This window comes from Chiloscyllium punctatum, chromosome 41 (genome assembly GCF_047496795.1).
Source record: "Chiloscyllium punctatum isolate Juve2018m chromosome 41, sChiPun1.3, whole genome shotgun sequence".
In the NCBI taxonomy this organism is placed as follows: domain Eukaryota; kingdom Metazoa; phylum Chordata; class Chondrichthyes; order Orectolobiformes; family Hemiscylliidae; genus Chiloscyllium; species Chiloscyllium punctatum.
This window is the reverse complement of record NC_092779.1, coordinates 8,896,672-8,912,814: the sequence shown is the minus strand read 5'-3', so window position 1 is coordinate 8,912,814 and position 16,143 is coordinate 8,896,672. Positions and strand designations below refer to the sequence as shown.

General features: G+C 42.0%; 1 protein-coding gene across 6 annotated transcripts in view; it reads right to left on the bottom strand.

Moving 5' to 3' along the window:
* The window catches only part of LOC140464828 (cadherin-6-like), a 217,175-nt gene that overhangs the window by 32,382 nt on the left and 168,650 nt on the right, over window positions 1-16,143 (bottom strand). For all 6 annotated transcript variants that reach the window (XM_072560325.1, XM_072560323.1, XM_072560328.1 and 3 more), the window contains one exon: window positions 6,974-7,101. In XM_072560325.1, the coding sequence (XP_072416426.1) occupies window positions 6,974-7,101 (128 nt within the window). The remainder of the gene's footprint in view (window positions 1-6,973; window positions 7,102-16,143) is intronic.

Below are 16,143 nucleotides of genomic sequence, written 5' to 3'. Positions count from 1 at the left end.
CTTTTAAATATCTATTATTCTATCCTGGAATCCTGTGCAATAAAGATGGAAATTAATTAAGTTTGTCACTGTACAACAGCTGTCCTGGTTACTAACTTGATTATTTCAATAGTCTTCACACTAACCTAACATCCTCGCACTATTTGAAAACATCAGGCCATCAATTTTACAAGCACATGTAATCCACTCTGCATTGAATCCTTCATCTCACCTGTCAGTTATTACTGGGATAACTGTCAGTCCCATAATGGCTACAATACAGGAGTTCCTCAAGATAGCATTCTAGAATCTTCAGCCAATAGAAAATTACAGTGCACCCTCACACAATAGAAAATCACGCTATGGAAAGCTGCTATAGAAAATTGTGCAGTAGAAGCTCACTATAGTAAATTGCTATACCTATTCAGTAGAAAGTTTGCATTATCCAACCAGTGTCCACAATTCCTCAATCGCATTATAGCTGATTCGCATTGATGAAACACCCATTATACCAGAACAAACTGTACATTCCTTGCATCGGATGAAGCACTCACTCTTCACGAATGGTTCAATCCTTCAGAGAATGAAGCAGTCTGCGCTCTCACACAGGAAGACTTGAACAGTTCCCAGGCTTGGGTTGATATCTAACAATCATGCCACAAAAGGGCCAACCAAAAAACATCTGCAAACAGCTAAGCAGCTTCTCTTCATCATTCAATGGTGTTGCTATCGTCAACTTTCTCATACTCAGTCTCTCAGACTGTCACCACTGAATAGAAGCACAGCTGGTGTGGCTACAAACACATCCTAATCAGTAAACCAAGTCAGAGGTTGAATGTTCTACAGCAACTGGCTTACCTCTTGACTTTCTAGAACCTCATCATTCCCCAAAAGATGAGGGAGTTTGAAGGAATTCTGTCCAAATTGGCAATCCAGCTACAGCAACATTGAAGACCCTCAATATCATCCAGAACAAAGAAGGAGATACATAAGAACATCAGACCTAGGAACAGGAGTAGGCCGTCTGGACCTTCGAGCCTGCTCTGCCATTCAATAAGATCATGGCTGATCTTTTCATGGCCTTAGCTCCACTTAGCCGTCCTTTACTATTCAATTCCTTTACTATTCAAAACGTTATCTATCTTAGCTTTAAAAACATAGTTGATCCCGAGAGTTGAGCCTGGACTTCATCCACTTTAACTGCCCCACTACTGATATTGTACCATCTGTATCATCTACAAAAGAGTAAGTTGATTAGGGATAGTCAACACAATTTTGTGAAGGGTAGATTGTGCCTCACAAACCTTATTGAGTTCTTCGAGAAGGTGACCAAACAGGTGGATGAGGGTAAAGTGGTTGATGTGGTGTATATGGATTTCAGTAAGGCATTTGATAAGGTTCCACATGGTAGGTTATTGCCACAAAATATGGAGGCATGGGATTGAGGGGGATTTAAAGGTTTGGATCAGAAATTGGCTAGCTGAAAAAAGACAGAGGGTGGTGGTTGTTGGGAAATATTCATCCTGGAGTTCAGTTACTAGTGGTGTACCACAAAGATCTGTTTTGGGGCCACTGCTGTTTGTCATTTTTATAAATGACCTAGATGATGGCTTAGAAGGATGGGTTAGTAAATTTGCGGATGACAATGAGGTCGGTAGAGTTGTGTATAGTGACGAAGGATGTTGTAGGTTACAGAGAGACATAGATAAGCTGCAGAGCTGGGCTGAGAGGCAGCAAATGGAGTTTAATGTGGAAAAGTGTGAGGTGATCCACTTTGGAAGGAGTAACAGGAATGCAGAGTACTGGGCTAATGGTAAGATTCTTGGTAATGTAAATGAGCAGAGACATAGATCCCTGAAAGTTGCCAACCAGGTTGATAGGGTTGTTAAGAAGGTACATGGTGTATTTGCTTTTATTCGCAGAGGAATTGAGTTTTGGAACCATGAGGTCATGTTGCAGCTGTACAAAACTCTGGTGTGGCCACACTTGGAGTATTGCGTACAATTCTGGTCACCACATTATAGGAAGGCTGTGGAAGCTGTGGAAAGGGTTCACAGGAGATTTACTAGGATGTTGCCTGATACAGATGGAAGGTCTTCTGAGGAAAGACTGAGGGACTTGGGGCTGTTTTCGTAAGAGAGAAAAAGGTTGGGAGGTGACTTAGTTGAGCATGTAAGATAATCAGAGGGTTAGATAGGGTGGACAGTGAGAGCGTTTTTCTGCAGATGGCAATGGTTAGCACAAGGGGACATAGCTTTAAATTGAGGGGTGATAGATATAGGACAGATGTCAGGGGTAGTTTCTTTACTCAGAGAGTAGATTAGATTAGATTAGATTACTTACAGTGTGGAAACAGGCCCTTCGGCCCAACAAGTCCACACCGCCCCACCGAAGCGCAACCCACCCATACCCCTACATTTACCCCTTACCTAACACTACGGGCAATTTAGCATGGCCAATTCACCTGACCTGCACATCTTTGGACTGTGGGAGGAAACCGGAGCACCCGGAGGAAACCCACGCAGACACGGGGAGAACGTGCAAACTCCACACAGTCAGTCGCCTGAGGCGGGAATTGAACCCGGGTCTCTGGCGCTGTGAGGCAGCAGTGCTAACCACTGCCGTGCCTGCAACAGTAGTAGATACACCAAATTTAAGGGCATTTAAATGGTCATTGGAAAGGCATATGGATGAGAATGGACCAGTGTAGGTTAGACGGACTTCAGATTGGTTCCACAGGTCAGTACAACATCGAAGACTGAAGGGAAGGGTCTGTACTACCTTGTAATGTTCTAAGATCTATGTTCTATGTAGATACACTGGAATAACTCACCAAGCTTTCTATAACAGCACCTTTCAACCTTAAGATTATCCAACAGAACAAGGCAAGAACTGGATGGAAGCACCACCAGCCTCAATCATCCCATTCAGTACAATGTCTTAATGCTGAAATAACCTGTTCCTTCATTGTCACTGAATCAAACTCTTGAGGTTCTTCTTAACAATAAAGGTGCGGTTTCCCTATGCTCGATGCAGAAAGTGCTCATTACTACTTTCTTACGGGCACAAATCAAGGCTCCTCTGATCAGCAACACCCGGCACATCCAAAAAATGAGTTTTCTTTAATAATGATTATTGTTTCTGAAGGCTGCAGGATACTTAATACGGAAATAGTTAACTGGGTGCAGGTGAAGTGCCTCCCCTGAGATACAACTTAAGGGAGACCACAAATATCCAGGTCACTAGTCAGGAGGTTAAAACATGTAATTACATGTAGAATTACAGACCCTGACCAACACTTAAATGTAGATGTATCCTTATTATAATGGGTCTCATTCTGAACTCAAATAAAACTACTTGCAACAAATTTACTTACAAGTAGGTTAATTTTAAATAAACAATTTTTTCTTCTATATTTTTGTTTTTCAATTACAGTGTAAGGTTCCTTCAGTTCCTTTCAGCTCTTCTTTCTTCAATTAAAGGACAAGAATGCTTTACTTTATCATGGCCCAAATTGTTGGCTGTCTGGATTAGTCACCCAAGATGGGTAATCAGGGTATTTTCAATACTGTAAGGATAATGACATGTCCCTTAAAGTTATACTTACTGTGAGACACAATACAATGTCCCCACTTTTCCAATAAAATAATCCCAAACAGATATACATGGCTGGATACAGATGTATGTTATCAGTTTAATAATTAAACAAACATATAATACAGGGTTTGTAAGATTAAAACTTCAAACTTCAGTGCAAACTTTGGAGGCTTCATAACATTATTACATTAGATTACATTACATTACTTACAGTGTGGAAACAGGCCCTTAGGCCCAAGAAGTCCACACCGACCCTCCAAAAAGCAACCCACCCAGGCCCATTCCCCCACATTTACCCCTTCACCTAACACATAGGACAATATTAGCATGACCAATTCACCTAACCTGCACATTTTTGGACTGTGGGAAGAAACCGGAGCACCCAGAGGAAATGCACACAGACACAGGGAGAATGTGCAAACTCCACACAGACAGTTGCCTGAGGCAGGAATTGAACCCAGATTTCTGGCACCGTGAAGCAGCAGTGCTAACCACTGTACCACCATGCCACCCATTATTGTCAGAAAGTTCAGCCTCACTGTCTATGTGTACGCTTAGTGCGTGTAGTTGGTCTGAGCTGGCTTCTGTTCCTTTGCAATGTAGTAGAATGATGATTTGTGACTTTTTATGATCTGGACAGATTGCATTTTCTAAAACCTTTTGCTGGTATCTGAGCATTTATATTTACATTGGTGTTACTAATTCACAGTCTCTGTCCAGAACAGGTTTGGGAGTTTTTTTACCTTCTGGCTTATTGTGTATCGCTTCATTTGCTCCTGTTCTTGCAATGCAGCTTTTTAATGTTTTGCTTTGTCTTAATTGAGGCAAACATAAACATTTATTTTATTTAGAAAGAACTAATAGTCCAACCAAAAATAAATCAGCTCTGTTTTCTTGGCAATTAATGCCCTGTTTGCAGACTAATTAATGTCCTTGGAAACAGATGCAGTTAAGAGGTAAAATTCTCTTCTGTCCAAAGCTAATCTCTGTTCGTCATCAACTTGATTTCCCAATAACCACCACTGAAATGATAGAATCTTTGATAGATAGCTATAGTTCATGGTTTGAACTTTCCTCCAGCCGGGCATTTTGCTGGCTGTGGCAATGTTTATGCAATCTCCCGTAACATACAAAATTGGGTGTAGATATTGTGGTATTAAAGAATGTTATAAACATTTGTTACAACTAACTATTAATTATAAGCATTACATTCCACAGGCACACAAGTATCTTGGGCTAATATTAAGCTTCTAGTTACACATAGGAACTTGCTTACACCAAAGTGTCATGTTGCAAATGCACTGAGGTAGGATGGACTATGAGACATTTATACCTCCTGTTTATTTACTATGATATAATGATATAATGATGATGATATGAACATCTCTCTTAAAGGTACATTGACATACTAATCACGAGACACAAAGACCTTGTGGAACTCCAAATGCACTGACCCTGTGGGCTAATTGAACTTCTAAAGGGTAATTCTCCAGCTCTCTGGAACTCTCTGAAAAAGGGTGTTTTAAGTCAAAGAATTCAGATAATTCTTATGTACTTGAATAGTTACTCAGGAAATGTTTCATGAAAAAAGTCCACATCCAATCCTGGGTGACTACATACCTTCAACTTTCCAACCCTGTATATACTTCCCTCCAACCCTTCCAGCTACCCCCTTGAGGCCCAAATCCACCCAATCCCTTGATCATAACCTCTGAGCCACCATCTCCTCTCCAACCTTACCTGAATGGCCACTATCACTTGAAACTCTCTCTCCCCCAATGCTTATAATACCCTCCCTCCTCCCCAGTAGTCTAACTCCTTCCCATCTGAACTGGACTAGCCCCTACTACCGGAGTCTACTACTCCTGATCTGACAATCTAACCCATCACCTGACACTCCAACAGGATTTAACCAGCCCCCAACCTGACAACATTCCCTCCACCTGACTGCATCACCCTAACCTGTTAGCTATTTGCCCACCTCTCACCCAATCCACTTACAAAGCTGCACACTGGGGAGGCCATGGACTGTTAATCCAGAGGCCCAGGTAATGTTGAGGAGACCAGGGTTCAAATCCCATCGTGGCAGATGGTGCAATTTGAAAATGATGATAAAGGAAAAACTGGAACTGAGAGTCTAATAGTGGCCGTGAAGCCTTTGTTAATTCTCGGGAAAACCCATCTGGTTCATTATGACCTACATGTGACTCCAGACCCACAGCAATGTGGTTGACTCTGAACTATCCCCAGGTAATAAATGCTGGCTTTGCTAATGATGCCCTCATCCCATGAATGAAAAAAAAGACTCTGACCCTTAAACTATTACATATCAGACCCTTTGTGACCCTTAAACTATTGACTACTGCAATAAAAAGGGACTTGGCTTCTGTGCAGATTCTCGTTAAGGTTTTCTACAGTGAGGGAGGTTCTGTATGAGTCCTGATTGGACAGGAAAATATTTCATATAATTCAGTGAATGTGGGCATCACTGGTGAGTCCTGACTCTCCTGGTCCTCGGACGCTGCCTGGCCTGCTGTGCTTTTTCCAGTGCCTCATTTTATCAACATTTTACTGCACATCTCTAATTGTCCAGAAGACAGATAAGAGTCAAACACATCACTGTGGGTCTGGAGTCACATGTAGGCCAGATCAGGTAAGGACAGCACTTTCCTTCCTGAAAGGACATTAATGAACCAGATGGGTTTTACGTCTGACAACAGGTAACACTTTTAGGGTCACCGTTACAGTTCTTAATTTCTTTTCATATCCAGAAGCTCTTACACACAACTGAACAATATTTTTTCCATCACCAAATCACCTGTGGGTTTTTTTAAAATCATCTATTCACCACCACCAGTAAATCTCCCACATTTGCCAGGTGATTACTTTCCATGCAAAACCCATTAAGGGCCAGGTAGACCACCAAAGGTGAGGGAGAGGGGGCCAAATGAAAATGGAGTTGGAAGGAAGCCATTAGACTTTTGATTCCATATTTTATTGACTTCCAACTTCATCATTTGTCATCTCAGCGTTCCTAGAATTTACTGGGGTCGTTGATTTAAAAAGCTAATGATAATACCCAGAGGCCATTGCTTCCCCAGTTTCCTGTCCTGTTCGCACAGGGAGAAAAAGGAGTTCTGATGCTAATTGGAAGATTGGTCCCATGATATTGCCAAAGTGGCAAGGTGGAGTAGGGCACAGATAGCTCTTTAGCCTTAAGAGAAAAGAATATGAAATAATGAGCACAGATTGCAAGGTGTGATTGAACAGCCCTCTCTCTTGGCACTGTGGGGGTGAGCTGGGAAAAGCCAGCCTGGTGGCAATGACAGGGCAATAAAGCTACTTCTCAATTCCAAATTCTCAATCCTACTCCTCTTCAACTCTGAAAACAACTTACCTGGCCAGCCTTTGCATTCTCACAGACAAAAGTCTCATAAACCACAGGAAACTCTGGAGCATTATCATTGATGTCTAAAACCTTAATAAGTACTGGCACTCGGCTAGTTTGTCTTGAATTTTCCAAAACTGCAAAAAAGCACAAAGAAACATAATTCAAAATGGCCTACACGGATTCTACTGAAGGATTCAAGAATATTTAATCTGACAATAATTCTGATATGAGACCAAATCTACTTAAAAGGAGGAATCCTAGAAAATTAACTGTTCAAATTCAAGAATATATAACTCTGTAGCCGTGAAACAGGAGGAGGCTATTCAGCCCCTCAAGCCTGTTGTACCAATAAATGAGATGGTGGGGGGCTGATCTATACTCTACCTCCACTCACCTGACATGGGTCCAAATCCCTCAATAACCCCTGCCTCACAAGGATCTATCAATCCCACATTTATCCGACTCAATTAAAACATGAATCTTTGTGTTCTCTGTTACATGTGCTAACATACATTGGTCAGCATTTGTTGCCCATTCCTAATTGTTCTTGAACTGAATGGCTTCAAAGGCTGTATCAGAGGCTAGTTAAGAGTCAATCACATGACATTTAGTCCAGGAGTCTTATGCAGGCCAGAGTGGTTAAGTATGGCAGATTTCCTTTCCTCAGAACATTAGTGAACAAAATTGCTTTTTCACAAACGTGACCGACACTAGATTTGTATTCCAGATTAATTAATTAATGTTTGTTGCCAACACCACCACTAGTTGACGCACCGCCTGCAGATGTGTACAATCAAAGTGCTACTGTTAAACTTACAGCCAAAGCAAATTCTGTGTGCTATATATGAATGTAAACAAGGTAATCAGGGCCAGAGATATACAAGTATATTTGGGAGAAATTGCTCATGGTAAAAATAACATCAAGGGTTTCTGATCTATTTTGCCGCCAAACAAAATTCCATTAAAGCTCTCCCTCTAGCTATTTACGACTTGAGTCTTTCATATTTTAAATAACCACACAAAGACACTTCAGTTACAGTGGATACTAGAAAGCTATTGCATATTTGATATGAATGAGCCTTCAAATATTACAAAGATTACTATTTTGGATGGTTTCAACTATCACTGAGACCTTGGTTTTACACAAATGCTGTAACACTAAAGGTACAAATGCACATGCTCAGAAACATATGACAACACGTTTAGTGGTGGTGCCTTATCTTCTGCATTGGGAACACACACATCCTGTTAACACAAAGAAATTAAATTCTACCAGCTGCTTGTAATGGAATTTGAACCCAAGCTCTTACAGCATTAACTCTGGGTTTCTGGATTGCTAGTGTGGTCACATCAGTCGTACATCAATATCTCCCTTGTAGCATATTGCTAATCTCAGTGAACTGGTAATCCAGTCTAGGCTAGTGTTCTGGACAATGGCATTCAGATTGACAGCTAGTGGAAATTAAATTCAAATTAATAAAATTGGGAATGGTGGCCTCTAGTAGTTCAGTGGTAGTGTCCCTATGGTTGGACCAGAAGGCCTGGGTTCAAGTCCCACCTGTTCCAGGGGTGTGTAATAACATCTCTGAACATGTTGATTAGACACTAGCTAAAATCAGGAATTGAAAGCTAATCTTAATTAAGGTGACTATGAAGCTGTCATCAATGTTAAAAACTCATCTGGTTCACTGCTGTCCTTCAAGAAGGGAATTTTCTGGGCTTAGTCAGTTCAGCCAACATGTGACTCCAGATCCACAGCAATGTGGATAACTCTTAAGTGACCTCTGAAATAGCCCAGCAAGACAGTCAAGGGAAATGAGCAATGGACAACAAAAGCTGTCCTTGGCAGCCATGTCCACACGTCAGAAAGAATATACTGGAGGAGTAGTTTTGGAACATTAAAAATTAAGTTCCAAAAAATCCATCTTTTACTTCACGTGGAACAGTATGGAATGTGAGACCAGTATGTTGTGTCTTCAAAGGCTGCAATTCAATTCAGGAGTTCAGCTTCGTTTGTTGGAGGAGGTGAGGCTTAACGTTGGATTGGGAAGTTGGATGTTAGTCATTTTCACCCCTGCTGTGAGAGCCAACACTTTATCCCCGAGTGAGGGGACCAGCTGTTTCAGCTGTTGACTTGTCTGACCGTGAGGTTTAACTCTCAGTGCTCTGTGCCCCCACTGACTGCACTGACATTGCTGACTGGGAAATGGGCAGGTCTGTTACAAAGAACATCCTGAAACCCAAAGACCGAAAAATGGGAGTGGCTGAGCATTGTCGATTAATTCAGTGATGCAAGAAAGCTGATTGGGGGCAGGCGTTCACAGGTATAGGGATGGCTGGATGACTAAAGAAATTGAGGGTTTGGTTAAGAAAAAGAAGGAAGCATACGTCAGGTACAGACAGGATAGATCGAGTGAATCCTTAGAAGAGTATAAAGGAGGTAGGAGTATACTTAAGAGAGAAATCAGGCGGGCAAAAAGGGGATATGAGATAGCTTTGGCAAATGGAGTTAAGGAGAATCCAAAGGGTTTTTATAAATACATTGAGGACAAAACGGTAACTAGGGTGAGAATAGGGCCCCTAAAAGATCAGCAAGGCGACCTTTGTGTGGAGTGGCAGGAGATGGGTCAGATACTAAATGAATATATTGCATCAGTATTTACTGTGAAAAAGGATATGGAACATATGGAATGTAGGGAAATAGATGGTGACATCTTGAAAAATGTCCATATTACAGAGGGGGAAGTGCTGGGTGTCTTGAAATGCATAAAAGTAGATAAATCCCCAGGACCTGATCAGGTGCACCCTAGAACTCTGTGGGAAGCGAGAGAAGTGATTGCTGGCCCTCTTGCTGAGATATTTGTATCATCAATAGTCACAGGTGAGATGCCAGAAGACTGGAGGTTGGCAAACGTGGTGCCACTGTTTAAGAAGGGTAGTAAGGACAAGCCAGGGAACTATAGACCAGTGAGCCTGACCTCAGTGGTGGGCAAGTTGTTGGAGGGAATCCTGAGGGATAGGATGTACATGTATTTGGAAAGGCAAGGACTGATTAGAGATAGTCAACATGGCGTTGTGCATGGGAAATCATGTCCCACAAATTTGATTGAGTTTTTTGAGGAAGTAACAAAGAGGATTGATGAGGGCAGAGCAGTAGATGTGATTTATATGTACTTCAGTTAGGCGTTTGACAAGGTTCCCCATGGGAGACTGGTGAGCAAGGTTAGATCTCATGGAATACAGGGCGAACTAACCATTTGGATACAGAACTGGCTCAAAGGTAGAAGACAGAGGTTGGTGGTGGAGAGTTGTTTTTCAGACTGGAGGCATGTGACCAGTGGAGTGCCACAAGGATCGGAGCTGGGTCCTCTACTTTGCATTATTTATATAAATGATTTGGATGCGAGCATAAGAGATACAGTTAGTAAGCTCGCAGATGACACCAAAATTGGAGGTATAGTGGACAGCGAAGAGGGTTACCTCAGATTACAACGGGTCTTGATCAGATGGGCAAATGGGCTGAGAAGTGGTAGATGGAGTTTAAGTTAAATAAATGTGAGGTCCTGAATTTTGGGAAAGCCAATCTTAGCAGACTTATGCACTTAATGGTACGGTCCTCGGGAGTGTTGCTGAACAAAGAGACCTTGGAGTGCAGGTTCATAGCTCCTTGAAAGTAGAGTCGCAGGTAGATAGGATAATGAAGAAGGCATTTGGTATGCTTTCCTTTATTGGTCAGAGTATTGAGTACAGGAGTTGGAAGGTCATGTTGCTGCTGTACAGGACATTGGTTAGGCCACTGTTGGAATATTGTGTGCAATTCTGGTCTCACTCCTATTGGAAATATGTTATGAAACTTGAAAGGGTTCAGAAAAGATTTACAAGGATGTTGCCAGGGTTCGAGGATTTGAGCTATAGGGAGAGGTTGAATAGGTTAGATTCCCTACAGTATGGAAACAGGCCTTTTGGCCCTCCCAGTCCACACTGACCCTCTGAGGAGTAACCTACTCAGACCCATTTACCTCTGACTAGTGCACCTAACACTGTGGGCAATTTACCTGGCCTGCACATCTTTGGATTGTGGGAGGAAACCAGAGCACGAGAGGAAACTCACGCAGACACAGGGAGAATGCACAAACGCCACACAGACAGTCGCCCGAGGCTGGAATTAAATCTGGGATCCTAGTGCTGTGAGGCAGCAGTGCTTACCACTGAGTCACTGTGCCACCCCTAGGCTAGGGCTGTTTTCCCTGGAGTGTCAGACACTGAGGGGTGACCTTATAGAGGTTTGTAAAATCATGGGGGGCATGGATAGAATAAATAGACAAAGTCATTTCCCTGGGTGGGAGTCCAGAACTAGAGGGCATAGATTTAGGTTGAGAGGGGAAAGATATAAAAGAGACCTAAGGATCAACTTTTTCACTCATAGGTTGGTACGTGTATGGAATGAGCTGCCAGAGAAAGTGTTGGAGGCTGGTACAATTGCAACATTTAAAAGGCATTTGGATGGGTATATGAATAGGAAGGGTTTGGAGGGATATGGCCGGGTGGTGGCAGGTGGGACTAGATTGTGTTGGGATATCTGGTCGGCATGGACGGGTTGGACCGAAGGGTCTGTTTCCATGCTGTACATCTCTATGACTCTATAACACATGATGCGTCAGCTCCTAAATTATTCACATTGTAACTAATAGTTGGTGTTACATTGAATTTTTGATTCATGGAATGATTATAGTACAGAAGGAAGCCATTTATACAATTGTGTCTGTGTCTCTCCATAAGAAAAACCCACCCATCTCACTCTCCTGTCTTTTCTCAAATGCTCTCCAAATGTTTTCTCTTCAGATAACCATCCAATGCTCCACTGAAAGTGATTATTGAATCTGTCTCCATTGTACTCTTAGGCAGTGGGATCCATAAAATATTCCCCCCACACAAAAAAGCCTAATTGGGAAATAAACTAACAAAGGTACAACCTTAAGAATTAGTGTTGAGATTAACTTTTAAAGGATGCAGAACTGTAACTGACACTCCTGTAATTTTTAAAGGCAAACAAGACCCAATATGAATATTGAACCTTGATTTTTTTTTCAAATCATCATTACTTACTTTGTGTAAGTTGATCTCCCATTTGCTTCAATGTTAGTAAATATTGAAATATATAAATTAGGTTCTTGATTTCTGTAACCCATGTTACACTAGTTTATCAAGTCAAGATCAGTGCCTGAGCACCAAGATACAATCAAGCTCAAGCAGAATTCAGACAACAGTGATGGATAAGCAAAGTAGTCTAGATGTAATTTTGTCCATTTTGAAGCCATATTTTGTATTAGTTTTGTGTTATGCTTTGAGGTTATGATATCATTTAAAGCTAAATTGCATACCTTATAGCATTGCTCATCATTTACATGACAGAAGTCAGGAGTGGGATAGAACACTGTTCACTTGCCTGGATGAGTGCAGCTCCCACAACATGCAAGAAACTTGATCGTATCCAAAACAAAACAGCCCACTTAGTTGTCAATCCATACACCCTTCACTATTCACTCCCTCCACCAGCAGCAGCAATGTGTCCCACCTACAAGATGGACTGCAGCAATTGACCAAGACACCTTTGACAGCACCTCCAACCTCTACTGTTTAGTAGGACAGGGGCATCAACACATGGGAACACGACCCCCTGCAAGTTACCCTTCAAGTCATTCATCATCCTGACTTGGAAATCTATCGCTGTTCTTTCAGTGTCACTGGAAATGAATCCCAGAACTCCATCCCTAGCAGCTCAGTGAGTGAAGCTACGCATCACAGACTGCAGCAGTTCAAGAAGGTAACTCACTATCACCTTCTCAAAGCCAACCAGGGAGGGGCAATAAATGCTGGTCTGGCCAAGTGCCCAGAACTCCTGAACAAATAAATACTTTTAAAAAATACATCCATATTGGTGGGAATTATTCTGCAATGGAGGCAGCAAAGCTAGAACCGACATTCCGAATGAAGGGGTTTTGCCCAAAACATCGATTCTCTTGCTCCTCGGATGCTGCCTGACCTGCTGTGCTTTTCCAGCACCACACTCTGGACCCTACAAACTACTGCACCGCCAACAGGTGAGAGGATGTAATTGAACTCGACCGGCAGACCATACAATGAAGGAGCAGAAGAAAGCCATTTAGCCAATCGAGCTCCAGCATTCAATGAGACAATAATTAATCAGTTAATCCTCAACTTAACTTTCCTGCTGTTTTTCTATAATCCTTGACCTCTTTACTGATTAAGAATATATTTATGTCAGCCTTCAATACACTTAATGACTGAGCGAGAAGATTTGTAGCTCAGGTTGAGGTTCTGGATATGAGTTGCTCCCTGAGCTGGAAGGTTCGTTTTCAGATGTTTCATCACCATACTTGGTAACATCTTCAGTGAGCCTCCCGTGAAGCTTCATCTGGAGGCTTACTGAAGGTATTGCCTGGTGTGGTGACAAATTGTCTGAAAATTAACCTTCCAGCTCAGCGAGCAAACCTACATCTGGAACCTAATGACTGAGTCTCAGCAGCCCTCTGTAGTAAAGAATTTCATAGGAACACTACCATCTGAGAGAAGAAATGTCTCCTCATCTCTGAATTAAAGTACAACCCCTAATTCTGAGATAATGCCCTTGGATCCAAGACTCTTCCAAAATGCGAAGCAATCTTTCTCCATCCACACTGCCAAATCCTCTAATAATCTTGTAGACTTCAAGAGGGTCTTCCTTTATTTTTCCAAATGCCAATGGGTAGTGGGTCTATGAACTTCTCCTCGAAAGACAGTCCAACCATCAGCTCAGTCAACCTAATCTTGACTGCCTCCTAAACCAGTATACCTTTCATTAAATCAGAAGCCCAGCTCAGAGAATTCTAACTGTGGGTTAATTTGTGCTTTGTGTTAGTTTAACAAAAACTCTACTCTGTTTCCTTTGAAATAAAGGCTAATATTGAATTTCCTCCCCCTATCTCTGCTGAACTTGGATGCCAGCGATGTGTGATTCATGGGTGAAAACTCCCGAATCCCTCTATGCTGAAGATTTCTTCAGTCTTCCTCCATTTAAATCATATTTAGTTCCACTCTTCTTCCTCCCACATAATGGTCCATATATCAGTTTTTGTCCCCTCACCTGTCTGTATCCCTCTGCAGACTCTCTGTGTCATCGCAACCACTTGCCTTCCCATTTATTTTTGTGTCATCCACAAACTTGATGAGAGTACATTCACTTCCCTCATCTAGTGTGACAAATCTGTGGAGAGATTGCATTTCAAACATAAACATTCATCCAGGAAAATGTTTATGTGAGTTGTGCAGGGAGATGTGATATTTCACACCCAGGCGAATTATCCTATTCACCTTTTCAGTTCTTTCCCCTTGGCTCATGTGCACTGCCATCATTCTCGAAGATGCGTTGGCACAGTTTCAGTGCCAGTATTCTGTCTTTCATGCTCAGAGCTGGTAAAATGGGTTAAATGCTGTATTGGATGGGCCAAAGGGCGACAGGTTAATACTCAACAGTTGCATGAGACAGTAGATTTTATCAGATGGGCTGAAGGGCTGCCATTGTTGATGATGCTTGATAAGCTGCATGAGTTTGAATGAGACGGCAGCTGCAGCTTGTTTTTTCCTCCTGTATCTGTACTAGCAAGCAGCTTTGTCTTCTGTCTTTCTGTGCTGGTTTTTTGTTACACTGTGTAAGGGAGAGAGTTTCATTCCAAATGGTTGGGACTTCCCCTCGGACCGGGATTGTGAATGGTGTAAGGAGGGAACTTAAGCCCCAGACCAGCCATCGATCGAGGGGTCCCCGATGGGCAGGAGGGTGTGAGGCTCATTGCTTACCTTTCCATAATTTTTTATTACTTAACAGATGTTCATAGTTTAGTCTTTTATTTTTCCTTCCTTTTCTATCTTTTATTATTAATCAATAAATGTTCAATATTATACAAATTGCTATTGTTTAGTTTTCTTTTAGTTAAATTTAACCAAATCTGTAACGAACTGCTTGGAAACACCCTGATTTCTCACTGTGAATTGTTCACACTGCTAGCAGCAGCTGCAATCCTGTACCTCACAATTATCTTTCCAGATACAAACCCAATCGGGAAGTAAGAATTCTCAAGCTATTTGGCTGGGAGCTTTTCACAATTCAAATGGACATCAGACATTTCAGATACCACTTTCAGATTTATGAACACAGTGTAAAAACTAGGAGCTGGAGTAGACAATTCAGCCCCTTGAGCCTACTCCATCATTTGATACGGTCTCATCTCAGCCTCAACTCCACTTTCCTGCCCTCTCTATTATTCTTTTACCTGTTACGAATTAAAAATCTGTCTATTCTCTCCTCAAATGTACTCAATGTCTAGGCTTTCACCACACTCTGGGGGAGTGAATTCCACAGATTCATGACCCTTTGAGAGAAGTTATTCTTCATCCTCTCTGTTTTAAAACTGCTATCCCTAAAACAATAATTCCAGATTGCTCCACATGAGGAAACATAGCTCTACATCTGTTTTGTTAAGCCCCTTTAGCATCTTGTAGTCCTCAAATGGGTCTCCTCTCATTCTTCTCTTTCCAGACAGCACTGGCCTGAACTGCTCTCTGCAATTCCTCTGCAGCTCTCTTCTATCTACAAGATGCACTGCTGAAATTCACCAAAGATCCTCAGACAGCACCTTCTAAGCCAACAACCACTTCCATCTAGAAGGGCAAAGGCAGCAGATACATGGGTACACCACCACCACCTTCAAGTTCCCCTCCAAGACATGCTGGCATGGACATATATCACCGCTCCTTCACTGTCACCAGGTCAAAATCCTGGAATTGCCTCCCTAATGGCATTGTGGACCAACTTATAGCAGGTGGACTGTGGTCATTCAGAAGGCAGCTCACCACCATCTTCTCCAGAGCAATTAGGAACGGGCAAGCCAGCAACACCCCATCCCACAAATGAATAAAAAACAATACAACCCCTTGTCGCTTGTAGTGGCATAGAAAACTTCACAACAGAATTTCACTGAGAAATAATTCATTACATAGGCTATTGGTGTTTTATGGTGATTTAAAAGTATGCAATTTTTACACCCTGGGTGCTGTCCTTTAGAAGCATGCTCCCTTTTTATCAAAGGAGCTTATATATCAATATAGCAGTTTGGAGTGAC